Raw genomic sequence first — 17,446 nt, 5'->3', positions numbered from 1 at the left:
GGTAATTCTGCTCAAACAGCCATGTTGTCTGCCAGGGCCTAACATAGAAGGACAAGGGCCTGAAGCCCAAAACAGAGGTGCAAATTGCTTGGCACTCAGGCTGTGGTCTGCTGCCTGCATGCATAAAATACTAAGGCACTGATTTTCCAAGTGGCTTAGTGAACTTACATATCTTTCAAACTGCTTTCAAAATCCAACCTGAAGATCAGCTAACTTAGGCTCTTCTTTTACAGATTTCACAATCTTGCCAGTTTTCAAATGTAAAAAGTTAGTTGTTACCTGATGTGGTTTCTTTTAAGTGACTCTTTAGACACCTACTTTGCATTTATAGTTTGTTTCTTTAAATAAAACACTGTATTTATGTCATGGTGATAAAAATCTTGTGGCTGGCTGTAGATGTGATGTTTTTATTATGAAAATATGTACCAGCATTCTTACAAATTCAAGTATTTCAGGCTGCTATGCCGCACTTGATTAAAGGGTTTGCTTACATCACACCTCACGCTGCTTTATACTAGCTAACTCTGGGATACAGAAAAGCTTGGATGGAGTGACAAGGGGCAGCACCATTCAAAACTTCTGCAGGTCCTGGTGAAGTCCATGTTGTTGTAGTTTGCTTCTGAAATATGGGAGCTACCTGTTTCAAAGTCGGAATGGTTACATTAGCATAAATTGCAACCACATACTATACGGGGCTGACACATCCTTAGTAATTTGGATTACAGTAATTTAAAATTGTAATTAATAAGAAATTGTAACTGGGTAAATTATAACTTTATTACAGTTACAATTACTTCAAAGCTTTAAAGCAGTTTAAACACAATATAATTACATTAAATGTTTATAACTTTAAGCCGTGATCCAGATTGACGAAAGCAAGGAAATTCAAGTATTCATTGTTACAGCTAAATGCTCTGTTACCTCTACACCAGCTGAGAGCCCTGTGTTGACTTAACTGTCCCTGGCTGAACATAAAGACATCTAAATATAAATATGCATGTGAGCTAGAAAAGCTAAAGGATGAAGCAGCACCACTGACTTTATACTTTCAAGTGCTTGAGTCACATAATCCACATAAGTTATCCTTTGAACTACCTCAGTATTACCAAGAAGTTTTGGAAGGATAATAAAAAGAGCATTATCTGAATCAAAGCCTTTGATTGTTTCTTTGAATTTGTTGTCATCCTGAGATGATGAGAGTAAAGGAAGGTTCTCTTGAAAAAAAAACAATGTTAGGTACTTAACAGGCCAAAAGGGTGTACTTTGTGGAACTGCTCTAGTGCTTACTTAGAAAAGTTATACTGAAGGGCTATTATTTATCCAACAGATTTGAATGCTTCCAGAGGAGCAATTTCAATCTATCACAAAATCACAAGCTTAGAGCACATTATATGTTCCAGAAATGGGTCATAAGTCTTAACAAAAAATCATCACTCAGCCTGTGAAGTACCTACATCTAACGCTAGCAATCTTGTTTTTATGCACCAACAGTAATGATAATCATACTTTGCTCTTTTAGAGCAGTCTTTACTCACTGATCTCAATGCTCTTTAAAAAGGAAGGTAAAAATTATTAACCTCATTTCACAGATCATCTGAGGGATGAGGCAACTTCTCCCTGATCACACAGTGTGTCACTGACAGAGTTGGTAAAAGAATGTAGGTTACTGATGTTCATTCACTTCGGTGCTTCGGCCACAAAACAATATTGCTTTTCTCAAATGGATCCTTCTGAGGGAAGAAAATATCAGTCTTCTCTGCTGCACTGGAAGAGCAGTGGAATAAAGAGGCCATCATATTACCCTGCTCTTTTCAGCCCTGATCTTAAGTTGCTATTCATTCCTTTAATCCTTCCTAGCTATGCCTATGGATCCTGCCTCTGTTCTCAGGATTAGAGGGACAGAGCAAGAGGAGTCTCTGCCATCCTCCATTGCTTCCTCAGCCATCCTTTTGATGAGAACAGCAGGAGAGAAAGTGAAGTCCATTAAGTCAGCAGCCCTCCAGAGCTGTCTCACTTGCTGATGGGGACAGGAAGGATGACATCATTGGACACCACGGCCCGCTAATGCCTTTCTCAGTTTACACTCAGGAAACAACTGCCTTCATATTGAAATATCAGAGGAAGTCTAAATGCTCCTGGGAAACAGATGATCTGAAGTAGCTTACAAAGGCCAACAAACACTCCAGAACCGCCACAGAGGAAAGGGAAATAATCCCTGGATACAGCACTGGCTCTGAGCCTGGACAACCATGGACTTGCCATCAACTTGCCACCGGATCACCCAGCGTATCAGGGCTCTGCTGTGCTGTGCTGCCATCACAAGTCAGAGTGGTCACAAAAGGGTTCACCTCTGTTCTCCGGTACTGTCTGCAGCCATCTGCTAGGGCAGCACGCTACGGTTGCTGGCTGCACAGCATGAACTAGAGTAATTCTGAGAAATCAGTCTTGATGACTGGCCTTTGTTACCCAAGATTAGAGATAGGATGGCACTGCATACCTTTGCATTCTCTTGGGATGCTTCAGAGAGCGCTGATCATACCAACCTTAGCACAGTCTGTAGTCATAAGAGTGTAATACCTGGCTCACTCCTGCTCCCATCAAAACCACAAGAACTCCCTTCACTGCAGTGCAGTAGTACATGCTGTGTTTTGCACAGGGATTGTAAAAAAATAAAAGAGTGCATGAGATTATTCAAATAGTAATTTCCTTGCAATTGGATTAAAAACATCAAATCACTTTTTCTGCAGATCTTAAAAAGACAATGTTTTCCGCTATAGAAATATACACAGCCTTATTAAATGTTAATAGGTTAGAGAAGCACCACTGAAAACTTTCATCTTAGTGTAACATCCAAAGCCTTTTAACAAAACAAATCTAGTCAACATGAAGTAGAACTGCAGTCCAAAAAAAAAAAAAATTACCTGCAGCTGCTGATCTAGTTCTGGAAATGCCAAAGCGAAGGAGTTTTCAGGTGCATCATCATCTAAAAGGTACACATTACATTAAAAGCCAGTATCTACCCAAAAAGGGCATTTCATATGATCTGTTCAATGTAGCTCTAAATTGCATATACTCACAACAATATCAGGATTAGGAAAACACTTCCATATAGGCTTATTTTTCTACACTTGAGATATCTTAACAGACTCATTGTAAATAAAAATGGGTGGGAAATAAAATGTTTATGTGCTGGGAAAGCAGAAATCCTTTTTTTTATTATTATTATTATTGCAGTTAAAGCAGTTACAGAAGTAATACATGTGGTGATTTAATAAAAAACAATAAATTCAAGCGATCTTTCTCCCTGAGATATCCATTACAGTGCAAAATAAAGAACCCTCCACAGACAGCATCCTTACTATAAAAGAGTTCATGACTGGAATGAAAGGGAAAGATATCTTACGTATCACAGTACAATGACTTACCAGGGCTAAACCAACAATAATAGAAACCTTTTCTCCCACTATCCAAAGGCAACTACAAGAACATGCAAACCAGACTGGCAACCCTGTAATTGGAAGACCATTACCTACATAGACATGATTAGAGCACTGAAGTACCACAAACTTCTCCATACTGCAAGGGAATGCCTTTACTCTAACCTGTAGATAACACTCCTCCTGTACTAGAGTTAGTTCATTCATGACAACGAGCCAAACTGTGTTTTCATTTATTTCTTTATTTTTAGTACAGGCTTCCAGCAAAGGTGGGACAGAGTGTGCCAGTTGCGTCAGTGTTGTGGTGTGGACACCTGCCCACTAGTAGCTGGACTGAGATCAGAAATATGAATCATACTCAGTAGCGTCACAGCTAGCCACTGCAATATTTCTTTCTCAGTGACTTTCACACTGTCAGTTTTGCATTGGATTGTGATGACTGTTTATGTATCTTACTACAGGTTACGGGAGGTGAAGAGAAGGTTACTATTAGCTAGCTTACAGAGTTATTTGTAATGTGTCAAAATTAAACAAGGATGGCTCCCACAGGAGAAAATTGCTACCATAGGTCAGATCTCGCAAACTGCTCTATGCCGGCTGACCTGTATGCTACAACAAAACCCAAACAGGATTAAAAGAACCACGTGTCAAAGCAGGATTCTGTACATTCTTAAAGAGTGCAGGCTTGGATTTCAATTATTTAACAAGCATTTATTTTCTCTTTATCCTGCCATACAGCAAAGTAGGTTAGGGCAAACAAGTAAACTAACCCACTTTATCCTACGAAGAACAAACATACTGGTTAACAGACAGTCTGAACTTTAACTAGCACAGCCAGAGCTGGACACCAACAGGAAGGGATGCCCAGAGGCAGGGGGGGAAATACAATGATACAGAAGGCAAAAGCAAAAGTTTTTGAACTTCTGCAGAAAACAAAGTGAACGGGTATATTTTTATGGGGTAGGGGTCTTGCACATGACGTCATACCCCACCACACAACTTCATTTTGTATACCATGTCCCATACATGCCTATTCTGGAGAATATTTAAATTGCTTTAATTGTAGAGTCCTACCTCATTGACATGCAAGTGTTTACCTTTAATTTGCAGTTGCTTTCTTGTACAATATTTAAAAATAGACTAATATTCTAAAAGAAGAAAGATGAATCATAGAGCAGGGCTAAAACGAAGGACGAAATAGGACTCAGTCAGACTAGGGGTACAGCTGCTCTACAGATATTTGGCTGAATAGCTGTTAAATATTCTGACAGAGATATTGGACCAGAGTAGTGGACAGCAGTTAAGCTGCTATTTGTTTTGACAATTCCAGCACTACAACCGTTGGTACAGTAGCAGTAAGGAGGGAACTCAGACAAAATTTTAACTTAAGGAAAATCGAAGCAAAAGCAACCCCAGAAGCTTTTAAAGGAACAACAGCCAATAACTACTTTTTCACTGAATCAGATATTAATAAGAAAAAAATAGTTTCAGAATATTAGAGAAAAAATGGATTATCCTCAGAAAAGAACCAGAAAAAAAAAAAAGAAAAAAAAGTTGGAAATACTTTTAAAAGGATGGAATACAGAGAGAAATTACTACAGAGGAAATCCTTTCAATAAGCAGATATTCCCTGCTTATTTTCTGAACTCAAGTGACTGAGTCAATGGTACTAAAAATAGAACATATTGGTATCCTAACCATTATGGCATACCATAGTACATTTTATAATGGGCCTGCCCTAGCATCTATTGAACAGCTGCTAGGTTTTTTTTTAGTTATGGTAGTTTAAGACTTGTTTAAATCATCCTCTCGATGATGTTCAGCGCATCAGATAAGCTGGGGTCTTCAGTAGCTTGAAATTTTTCTGAGTTCCTAATTCTCTTGGGCTCCTTTGAAATTTTCAACTTAAGCATTCACCCCCACAAAGAACTAATGGAAACCTCCACAGCTAACTAACTGCAAGCTTGTTTTCCACAAAAACAACAAAAAGCCTTCCCCAAAGCTTTCAGTGAAATAAATTACTTCTTCAGGATGGTCTATATTGCACCGTTGTCAAAGTAACAACCACAAAAATAACAACAAAAGCACTTGGTAAAAATTAAACACATTTAGATTTCACAAAAGGGAAAAGCAAATGACAGCAATTATTCACCTCCAAAGACTCTTATGAGGATGTTTGCAGAAAATCAAGAGGAAAGAAACTCTTGCATTTTATTGCAAAAGAATTACTAGTGCCCTTAATGTTACACAGGGGATCAGGCTAAATCACATTGGCTTCTAGCCTTAAAAATCTATGACTCCGAAAATCAGAAACAGTGAAAATGTCCCAAGTGTCAAAATATTCTGAAGATCAAAACACATTCATAACTACCTCCTTATCTACACATATTTGTTCTTTTCTATTCTATATCTTCTTTACTAGACAATTCCGAAATATCTCTTTCTCCTTTCCTTAATTTATTATCAGTATTTAATGAATGCCTAGTTATAAGGAACCATTGATATGATCAAGGATACTCCTTCTAATAAAGTTAGCGGCTTTTTTGTGCCACAAAAGCCTGAAAATAATTAGGCTGATTCTTCACCAGACACAAACAGCATCTCGCCCCTGCAGTCATTATTTCACTCCTCCCTTCCTGGTTGCTCATAAAGAAAATGGATTTATAATGAAAGCCGGTTGTTGAGAATATATTTTGTGAAAAAAAGATCATGGACAGCAATTTGCTGTATCTGAAAATGAGTCAAGATTCTGGTCAAAAGAATCCAAGAAAGAACGAAAAATGTGCATGTGAATTTTACAGCCATCCCAGTAAACTCAACAGCACTAACCTGTGATGTGAAGGAGTCAGATGAGACACTTCATCACAGTCTAAGTGAAAATACATGATGCGTGATTTCTAAATGAGTAGCACTTCCTGATTGCCCATGGATCCTGAAACTAATTTTGAAGGTCTATATTTAAAAGTATTCTAAAGGTAAAGACCTGTACTCCAATTACAAGATGAACTCTCCGCACACACAGTGGATGTTTTTTTTTTTTTAACTAAATACTCTGTTCATATATATGGAATAGTTTGACTTTCGTGTTTGGTTCATCAGGTTCATACATTCTGTGCTTGTTGCTGAAAACCCTCATTATAATGCAGAGCATGAGACAAAATCTCCAGGGAATTTACTTCTTCCTTTTGCTTTCCATTCTGTTGGGCTGAGACGAAGAATCCTTCTGTTTCAAAGCCAGCTCTCTGATCATTTTTATAAGAAAGCTAACATAACAAAAGAACAAGGTCCCTATGCTGCCCAGCCAACACACCTTAATGCTGAAATGGTGTGGTGGTGCCTCAGTGTGTGGGCACAGCAAGGCTAAGCCACCCAACCTTTCTTGTCCAGCTGAGCTCTTGTCTCTCTGCTGATAGCACCTATTAATACAAACGTGATGATGGGCTTATAATGTGTGATACAGAGGGTCACTCAGGCAATCTGATTTAGAAAGCTGAACTATACTGAGATGCACTGTCTTCACAAAAAAGACTTATTACTTATCAGTGATCTCCAGATGCATTCTCTCCCCTGATACATGCTAATATTGCACATTTAAGGATGTATCACGCTTTCTGGAAATCTTCACCTAATCATGTTCTGGACTGACAAGAGATTCCAATAGCACAGACCTCCACGATGCAGACAAACAAACTAAATCCCTCACACTTTGCTGTCTGACTGGCAAAATGTCTGGTACAGTGAAGAGTAACACTCCAGTCTTTCCCTACATGTCTACTCCATTTAGCTGAACTGTGGGCTACAGGCAAGAGTTGATGAATAAATACTTTAAGAACAACATCTGATTTATTTGCAATATAAACTCACAAATTACAGTTTCTCTAGAGTCTTTGCAAAGATAGAAATAGAACATAAAAATTTAAATGTGTTAAAAGCACATTAAGGTTGCTAAATCAAGCACTCAAAATTTAGGAAATGCCAATCACAACTCTGCTTCCTTGAGTAACTGAGTTATGATCCAGTCTTTAATTATACAATCAGATACTATTTTTCTCTTCTGCATGCGTGGGCAAGTGTATTCAGATCTCTTCCTCCTAAATTAAAAAATTAAATTGGTAACATAAGTAGGCTGTTATCCTGTAAGTGGATCAGCCCTTGCACAGGAAAGCTGCTCGAACTCGACAGCAAGCACTGCAAGGAACCACAGGACACCACTGGGAAGCTGTGTATGGGGGCCCAGCCTTGGCCCTCGAAGGGCAGCGAGGTCCAGAAGCTACAGCGCTGGTTACTGACAGATGAGCGTGGACTGATCGAGTTGATCCTGGAAGGCTGTGTGGCTAAGTGACTGGGACTTGGCACTGCTGCATGAAACTCCCTGGGTTCTATTCACAGCCCTGCCTGAAATGACCTTACGCAACCCCTCGGTTACCTCACTCATAAAATAGTGGGGAATGGTCACTGCCTGACCCAGGAATAGGCTATGAAGGTTTGCTCAATAATAAGAGTTGTAGACCTTCCCAAAATAGAAGCAGCCCATAACACAGGAGGTAAGAGCAAAATCCTCCTACTCAGTATACCTTCACCTAAGCCTAAAGTGTCCTATGAGGAATGTACAGCCATTATCCCTTTTTAGGGTATCTCACTTAAGTTCCTGTCTAACTTCCCCAAAATACAACAGTAGGTACTTCTTATCCTAATAAGGTCTGGCACTCAGAATTTATTAAACATGTGGGGCTGCAAAGACATGCATGAACCCTAACCAAAAAGTGAATGCACTGTGATATTCCCACTGTAAAAAATCTTATTTATAACACAGAAATGCCCCAAAGTCCTCAAAGATGGGTCCATTATGCCAGCCTCTGGACAGACAGGCAAAGTGGCAGCATGTTTCCCCTTCAGGAGCTAACAGCACGTCTTTAGATAAGAGTTAGCAAGTGGGGTGAGGTAAGTGAGTGATGATTCTTGTCATTTCCAAAGACCAAGCCACTTATCTGAAGGTCGGGTGCAGATTTAGGAAACTAGCCTTATAAGTTTTTGAATAATATTTTGGAAAACTCCATTAGTTTTCAATCAATACTTTGTCAGCTGGAAAGCCTCTGTTGCCATTACAGTGAGTATGGAGTAGGGATTTGAAGCTTGCTATTGAAAAACAACCATGGCAAGACAGTCCTGCATGATCAACTATATAAAGCAAAAATTATTTATGGACACTAGGAAAACAAAGGCATAAAGAAAAGTAAAATAAGTCATTTACTGTGCTTGCAGAAATACTACATTGTTCCACTGTCTGTTCATTTCATTAAAAGATGTATGTTTTGCCTTTGTTATCAGTGATTTTTCCTGAGGGTGCTAGCAGAGGTAGAATAATTTCAAAGGAAAAAAGTTACTAACAATTTCAAAACAAGTCATTGATCACCACCTGTTACAAGCAGAACTTTTCAGCCAGATTCAAGCTTTTTTTTCTAGGAGAGAAAGTGAGGAGATGTTTATCTGTAAAACTTAGATCTATTACACAAAATAAATCCAGTACTCTAAATTCAATAAAGTTCCTGTTATAATTATTCTATCTTAATATGTTCAGTAAATAAGATTTAAATATATAAGTTAGGACATACTTAATTTCACTGGCTTAAATAAATTGATATTGACAAACTACAATGAACTTTCTATTTGGGAACACTTTTTAAAAATTTTGGAACACCATATTCACTTTAGTTTCCAAGTAATATATGATAGGCTGATATAGTATGTCTCAGATTCATAAATTTAAAACAGTACCTTAAGTCAAACTGGTGCAATATGGTGTGCAGACACACCCCAGGAAACCTATGTTTGATGCCAGCTTAGTGAACTTGAGTAAAAGAGCCAAAATAGACATCTATATATACAGGAATTAGAGATACACAATAAAACTGTCATCTTATATAGCACCCCTGCCAGCCACTATTCTTGAGACTTTTAAGGAACTGGTTAGCCTACTTTCACATTAAACACACTGCACAAAGCTGGCCGGGATTTCAGTCATCATGTGTTGACTGACAAATAATATAACACAATTAAGTTATTTCTTGTATACTCGGGATAAGCCAGCTCCCCTCTTGTAGGTCAGTTAACACAAAGTAATCTCTTCTCAGGAGTTAAGAGCAGTTTCTCCTTTCACTGCTTCTCACACCCAGCACTTGGTTACAATCCTAGCCAGTGAGATAATCACCACCCAGAAGAAACATTCCATTTCCCCTTTTTATATCTAGTTATGCTGCAAGTTCCTCCGAGTAAGCAGTTGTACAGCCCCCGGAAGGATAATGCAGCATTACTTAGTGAAACCTATCACTGTGCCTTTCAAATGAGATAAAATTCAAGGAAAAGTTTAAGTCATGCAGATTCCCTCACCACTTAGCCCTAGTGAAGGACTTCTCGGATATACCCTAGCAGTACAAAAGCCTCACTTGATGCTTTACTGTCACATATAAAGCAAGTAACCCCTGTTTGAATTAAAAGCAAATATGATTGTCAAGGAGGGAAAAGAGGTTTCTGTTATTTTTTTTTAAGATGAGTTGCAAAAAAAAGCATATGTTATATACTTATTTATACTATCTTGATTCAACTACGGTTTGCTGGAAATCTGCAAAACTGATAAAAGTTTATTTACTTTGCCTTCTTTTAAAATATAGTAAATATAATAACATTTATAAGTTCAGGCTTACCACTAAGAGCAAAAGTGGAATTCATGTTATGTGGTAAAACAGGATGCCAATTTAGACCTCTTACTAGTGCAGAGGAAAATATGGCACTCACTTTACCGGTTTCATTTCAGTTTCATCAGTATTCACAGGAATTCTGGAACTATGGAAAAGTTTAACAAAATGTAACAGAAAAAGATTACCTTTCTGCAACTAAGATTCTTTTTATAAATGTTAAGAGAAGCTGAAATTATTAGCAGGATAGAAAAGTAAAAAATAAAATATGATGCAATGTTAAGGAAGCTAGGCTTCCTGCCTTTCACGTCCTTCTTCTTCCAAGCTATTCACAACCTTGTTATTTCCTACTGCTGTCTCTTGTCACAAACCACTCTACCCTCTTTGATTTTCCCATGGTCTCAGCTTTCCCTGACTTGTTTTCACTGTCTCACATAAACATTCTTCTTCCACAACTCATAAGAGCACTCCCTTCTTTTACATCTCTCTTTAAGACCTAGCTTTGCCATAATTCCTGTAAGAAATGTACCATGCTATTGTATCTCCAGAGGTGAGAATGATTCATTATTACTTTCTATAATAAAAATGCAATTACCAGACTATTATAGTTTATGTAAAAAGGGCACAAAGACAGCCACATATATTTCTTTATATTCCTTCTCCCAGTCTTTCAGGATCACTCATCTTTATGACCTGCAAGTTACGTGCAATAATATACTTAAATGTTTGTTTTTAAATCTCCTTGCATAATGGATGAGATTCTATTTCAGGATTGTAGCTGTAAATTAATATTACGCAATAAGAAGCTATTATTATTATTAGCTATGTATATTCTAAAATATTTTTAAATGAGAAAATGATATCCAAACTTAGACTACTCTATTCACACAAAGCTCAGGAAGAGACCTCACACATTATCCTACAGCACATGTCGTCCAATAAAGCAATCATCAGCACTGGGTTTCAGTTATCGTTATCAGAGATCCTTATATTTCACACCATCAACACATCTCAATCCTTACTCCAGGCACTCACCTCTATCAACAGCTCAGCCAATTTTTTAAAAGATGCTTCACAGCTTCCAATCTACTTTATTACACTCTGATTTTTACTGTGTGCCAACAGCTCTCTAGATCTTAATAATATTTAAGGTACAAAGTAATAATATTAATTTATTCCAAAGGCCAAAGGGGCCATGTGCATACAGGGCACATTTGGGGAAATTAATGCTCAGTCAACAATTGCTGACAGGATAAACATCAATGAAATTTCTGCTACTTTCTCATGAAGCACGACATGTGGGGCATCCGTTTCCTGAAACCTTTCACCAAACTGGGCACATGTGGCACTTTCCAACCTTCCTGCTGAAGGGAAAGTCTCTTCCTGTTCTAGCCTCATCTACAGTACAAAACGTCTTTTTTCTTTTCTTGTTTCAAAATTCCCCCCAAATCAAGCATACTTTAAATACAAATAATTTTGATAGTTAATTAAAATCTTTAGTATATTCCACAAACCACATGAAAAAAGTTAAGATCTAAAATGTCAGTCAAGTCATTTTAGTCTAATGAAATTGTTAGTGGAAACAGAAAAACTGATCATATGCTATCACTCAGTAAAAAAATCCACCCATTACACTGGACTTCATTTGGTATTGTAAACACGGGTAAAAACAAGTAAAATTTAAAAGCAGTTATTTCCTTGTGGTTTGATCTGTAAATCAAACTGTACCTGGGGTTTCATTCAGGCTGAAGGCAATTCGTACTGGCTTATCAGCAGGTACCCTGGCGGTGGTGATCATGTGGGCACTTGAGCCAATGCTTTTACTTGTTTGTTCCAGCTGAAATAATATAAACAATATATTTATTACAGAGCATGTAACACCATTCAACAAATGAGTTTTACTGCTTTTCATGCATTCATAGCTGCCTTTCTCATTCTAGCTAAGCAACGTTTAGAATGAAAGTCAAGGGAGTGCCATTTCACTTTTCCATTTAAAAAAGATTTAAGTGAAATTCAGTGCACAGCCTGCCTTTCTTTTGCTACTTGTAGGTTAGAAAGAACGATGGCAAAGGAAGCATCCCCTTTCCTCACCTGCTTGCTCCCCGCCATTGCCCCTTCAGCAAGCCTTGACTCGTGGCAATGCTGCCTGGTTCTGAAGGTGAAGAAGGAAGAAGGGGTGGGGAGATGAGAGTAACATGACCCCAAGCCTGCCATGTGATTGGAAACGTGCACACCACTCCACATGGTGTCAACGAGGAGGCACCCATCCTCCTACCTTCCACCCATCCTCCTACTTTCCACCCATGCTCCCCCAGTCAAAGTGTGCCTGGTAGTTGCACACTCAATGGTCAGAAAGTTAGTGGCTCGCCAAACCTTGGTGGTGATTCCTCAGTGGAACTCTCTGCAGGTGTAGGGGTCTTTCTGCATGGGTTGCCTCTTGGATCTGGACCTTAGTCAGTCCTCGGTATTTCTTCTGAGACCACCAACTCCAAAAAGTGGTTTTAAGGAGATGAGACCCTGCCCATTAAGAAAACTGCTAATTCATTTCAAGCAGGGCACCGAAGAATTGTTGAGCAACAACAAAAAATTTAGTTACTACTGATCTGTAATGCTACAATTAAGACATCTCTGACCACTCAAAAGTTGTGTGCAGAGTTCACAGTGTTTAACCTTTTGAATGAATAGCTTTGGTTGAACTCTATCAAATACCTGAATGTAAACTTAATTTCCTTGTATACCTAGCACAAAGCTGCTAAAATTCACAGATATTAATTTTCTGATTAGCTCCATGTGGGGAGAACATGAAGTCAGTGGGACTTCATGCACACAAAAGACCTGCCCATAAAGAAATTATTTTAGGACTGAAGACTATGCTATCCAGAGTGCATTGTACTCATACCAACTATGTGGACAAATATGAGAGTAGCGTTTAAATCACCATAAAAACTCCTCGGTCAATTAGAAACCAAATTCTTCAGAAAAATACAAACAAATTACTAAAAGTTGTACCACATATCTCCAGATAACATGGCATTTAGCAAGTGAAAACACAAGCCAATTTCCTAAGCCAGTAATTGTGCAGTTTTTCAGTGAAGTAGTGATTGTATTGCACTGAAATCCCAACAACCCATTCCAATTTACACTTAATTATTTGCCAGTCTCAGAAAGTCAATAGAACAGAACAATATTACAGGATTACAATCTTCCTTGGTGATGCACAAGTGAATCAAATTCTTCCCTGGCATCACTGCCTTGCAATCAGGGTAAGAGTATCCTATTTGCATTTGGCCCATTAATTTCAGCATTTCTTTTTATTTGCTTTGTCTGCCTTAATATTTAGCTAACAGAGTGATACAGTTACTCTGTAGCAATGCTATCAATCATTCATTCACTCTGATCAAATAAATTATTATTTAAAATTCTTAATCTTGTCTAAAAGTAACAAATATTCTAAAATCGTTGCTTTAAATAAATCTGATTTGGAGCTGTGAATTTCTCTTTCTACTGATACATGAAAGATATCAGGAATTATTCCCTATTCTGTATTACTAATCTTCAAGACACACAAAAAATTGAACAGATATCTTCTGGGCATAGACAAATAAAGGTCAAATAACTGCCCCAGTGTATGTTTTTGGTCTCAGGAAAAGACCTCTGGAGTTGACCGAAATATCTGACTAAATAACTTTTACCTTCTTGGCATTAGTGATCTCCTATTTTTCCCCCAGACACTCACTTTATGAGAAATATCTGAGACATCTCACTATTTTTAAAAATTAACAGAACTACTAAGCCAAAATTCATATTTCCTTTCCATATCTCCCAATACAAGGTAAAGGGAAAAAAAAAGAGATTTTAAATGATAAGAACATCCTTGAAACAAGGTTGTTCCCTATTCTGCATCAGTTTTCCTGACACCTGTTATCACAAGTGGTCTTTCACATAACAGTATACTTCACAATTCATATCATAGCCTAAGAAATTAAAGTATTCTGCTGGAGGATTTAAATTTGCCATAGCGTATCGGCAGGAATAAATCTGTTGTCCTATCCTAGCCACATACTCTGTAGTCTTCAATATCTTTAAATTACCTCTCTTAACCACCTGCTATGTGAGGGCAAAAATCAATACCTCTTCAGTAAGTAATAGTGAATTCTATCATAACACAAGAGTGTTTGCATTTTATTCTAATTCACACACAAAAAAGTATATATATATATAATAATAGTCTCATCTTTATCCACAGCCGTTACCATGCTATCTGGTTTCTTATATTACATTTGTACCTTCACTCAATTGTGTGCAGAGTCCTCAAGCTCTTCATCACAAAAAGCAATCAGACAGAAAAGAGAGGGGTGGAAGCATTCTGTGTGCAAACAAGGTGATGCAGGAAACACAGCCTGACTGCCCCCCATCCCACCTGCCTCCTCCGCACATGATGAACAGGATCTCTGCAGACAGAGATGAGTGTGAGTGGGCAACCTGGAATTTAATGAGATTTATTGAGCAGCCCTCTTGATCGTGGCAATTGCCTATAGCACTGGCTGCTGCTGCTTCATAAAAAGCCTGTAGCAGAACTCAGATAATCTAAGTGTTGTTACAGCTCTATCAATTTAGTTCAGTTTTCACACCTGTTGCCTTACCTCACTTAGTGGAGTGTCTGCACTTGTATAATCCAGGGCCAGCCACTGCCTTGGCTTGTCGTTGCCTTTATGTAGTAAAGCTTCAATAAAAGAAAAGGCTGCACCTGCTGCATGGCAACAAACTGACAAGGTCTGAGAAGCTGAGACAGCTGTCAGGGCAACATGCTGCTACCTGCACTTCCCATAGGCTTTGCCGTCCCAAAAGTTCGCCCTTTTCCGCTTTTCTCCACAATTCCGTTTTCCTTCCTCTCCTTTCCAGTGGCGAGGGATTATGATGCTGTCATGCTTCAGGGTGGAAAAAATCCTTCTGTCACAGGCATTATTAAGCAGCAAACTGTGGCGAGCCCAAGATTTTTAATTCATTAGTCCTGGCAAACCTAAAATACAAACAGACTTGCTTCATAGGACAGGAATGTTTTCAGCATGACCCAATCAGTGTCTGTGTCTATTCCAGCAAACTGGCAAAGATAGCATGACTCCAGTCAGCAAAAATGTCTGTGGCTCCAATCAGCTTGGGGTGACATTGCCAACTTGGACCGGCTACAAGCGAACTATCAAATGATAGCAGCAACTATCAGAGCGAACAGCAAGGGATGGGCTTGGTGTTTTAGGCTCGGTTCATGCTGGCTTTGGTAAAGCAAGGCTCGGCTCGTAACAGGCGATAGTGCGGCTGCTTTGGGGAGGCAACAGGCGAATTTCAGAATGTATGCGCTGTGAAAGCAGATGTATTTATAGATGAACTGATGAGGATGGTGATAACTGAAGCTGACTAATTCAGAGACTGCACTGAACTCAGAGATTTCCACACTAACTAGGTTTCCTAGTGTGATTTCTGACAGCATTTCTCAGCCTTGAAACCACAGGCAAGTAATTAATAGAGAAATCTTGAACTACCACAAAAGAGAACTTCTTCAGCTTGAGCATTTATTTTCTGTAGCTGTATCCGGCACAAGTACTGCATACATGACTTTTTTTTTTTTTGATTGACTGCTATCACAGACATTAAAACAAATGGAGAGAAATGGAAAACAATTACAAAATGATTAGACACCGTATCTTTATATTTATTGTTATGTGATTGAAAAAGGAGTTCTTTTTTTTTTAATTTATTTATTTCAAAATATGTTTTGAAGATCAATTTGTTTTTAAATTCCATATGGAAGTTTTATCTAGCCCAAACCTCCTGTGTAGGGACACTGCTAGATTCTTCTGTTGGCTCAGCCAAGACAGACAAAGGTTGCAGGACAGATTGACAAGTAAAGGTTGTCTGAAGTCAAATTTTCATCCTCACCCTCTCACCCTTCCTCACCTTCTGGCCCCAGGCCAGGACTGGTCTAATCAGTGCAAATCTCAGGAACCCAGCAGTTGCCCTTGTGGCCTCAAAAGACCTTTTTCATACTTTGAAATGACTAAACTGCAAAGATATTCTACCCACACTGTCTTTCCGCCTTTCCAGCAATGACCCGGGAGGGCATCAGACAGCTACACCATTAACTAGGTATCTGGTGAGGCCAGCTTTTTAACTGCACTGTGAATTCAGAGCAAGGTATAGGCTCTGGCCCAAAAAGTTACTCAAAAGCAGGCATTTTCTCTTCTCTTGATGTGTTTGTGAAAAAAAAATAAATAAAAAATTGAGGGTTCCTCCCTGTATGTCTCCTTTGGAAGGGGAAGGAAAGAGATTTGTCTCCGATCACAGCCATTATTGCTGATAACATTCTACAGCTCAATACCATCAGCAGTTGATGTTGATCTCCAGCTCTTGGTCCAACTACTGTGAAAGTATTTGTTTGAAGATACAGAAAATTCTGGGTCCACTGAAGTTAGTAAAAAATATTTTGCTTCTGTTTCCATGTAGCCAGGGTTTCCCTCAAATCATATATCCTCTTCTCCCTTGTGTGGACAGATGGTATTTAGATGGTATGAGAGGCTTCATTACATGCCATGACAGTAAAGCCTAAAAAAAGGCTCTCGATGTAAAATCTTAAGTCGTGCAAGATCTTCAATAGCCATAACAGCAAGGGTCTTGGACAGAAATGATGGCTGAATAGTTCAGGAGTGTTTTTCCCAGATGGCTCTGACACTCCACATTTCCAAACTGACACTTCAGTTGTACTCAGTTTAAACTGTATATGCATTTGGAAATCGAGTTCATAATCATTTGTATCCATTGTGCATATATTTTTTACATCGGTGTTTCTAGTTAAATCTGTATTATTATACACACTTTCCAAAAAGAAAAAAAAAAAAGATGAAATCACCTGTGCTTCACTTAATATGTGCACTCCTCTTCTAAGGAGGCTGCTGCTTCAGAAGACTGAATCATGAGCTAAGATACCAAAACTGCACAAACCAAAAAGCCCCTGATTTGCATTTAAATATCAGTTCCGTGCTTTACACAAGAATTAGTCACCTGTATGGAAGGTAGTGTATTTTAAGACTGAGAACATTATGGCATTCAGTATATAGAACATTAAATCTGAAACATCAGGATAAATGATTTGGCTGTAACCATTTTATCATCTGTTTACTACTGGGGATATGGTAGTAAAAATAAAAATATGGATTTAAACAGCACATTTCAAAAAGTTTTCTAAAAAACTTTATAGCAATAAACTGGGGAAGAGCTCTGTTTTAAGCAAGGGGGAAATTGAAGTCCAGGGTACTGCGATTTGCT

At 38.4% G+C, this 17,446-nt stretch overlaps 1 protein-coding gene across 5 annotated transcripts in view; it reads right to left on the bottom strand.

Moving 5' to 3' along the window:
* Nucleotides 1–15,105, bottom strand: part of MAP3K7CL (MAP3K7 C-terminal like) — a 30,646-nt gene extending 15,541 nt beyond the window's left edge. Inside the window, exons 1-5 of one of the 5 annotated variants that reach the window (XM_040576628.1) lie at nucleotides 14,773–15,105; nucleotides 12,503–12,646; nucleotides 12,221–12,281; nucleotides 11,858–11,966; nucleotides 2,922–2,983 (exon numbers count right to left, since the gene is read on the bottom strand). In XM_040576628.1, the coding sequence (XP_040432562.1) occupies nucleotides 2,922–2,983; nucleotides 11,858–11,966; nucleotides 12,221–12,238 (189 nt within the window). In that variant the 5' untranslated portion in view covers nucleotides 12,239–12,281; nucleotides 12,503–12,646; nucleotides 14,773–15,105. Of the gene's footprint in view, nucleotides 1–1,577; nucleotides 1,830–2,921; nucleotides 2,984–10,138; nucleotides 10,226–11,857; nucleotides 11,967–12,220; nucleotides 12,282–12,502; nucleotides 12,647–14,772 lie in introns of those variants that run through there. The other 4 variants (XM_040576610.1, XM_040576619.1, XM_040576636.1 and 1 more) reach the window with 4 other exon arrangements.
* Between the last annotated feature and the right edge of the window lie 2,341 nt (nucleotides 15,106–17,446).

The sequence above is a fragment of the Cygnus olor genome, chromosome 1, assembly GCF_009769625.2.
Source record: "Cygnus olor isolate bCygOlo1 chromosome 1, bCygOlo1.pri.v2, whole genome shotgun sequence".
Classification (NCBI taxonomy): Eukaryota; Metazoa; Chordata; class Aves; order Anseriformes; family Anatidae; genus Cygnus; species Cygnus olor.
The sequence above is the reverse complement of the archived record's forward strand: the minus strand, read 5'-3'. Positions and strand labels throughout refer to the sequence as shown.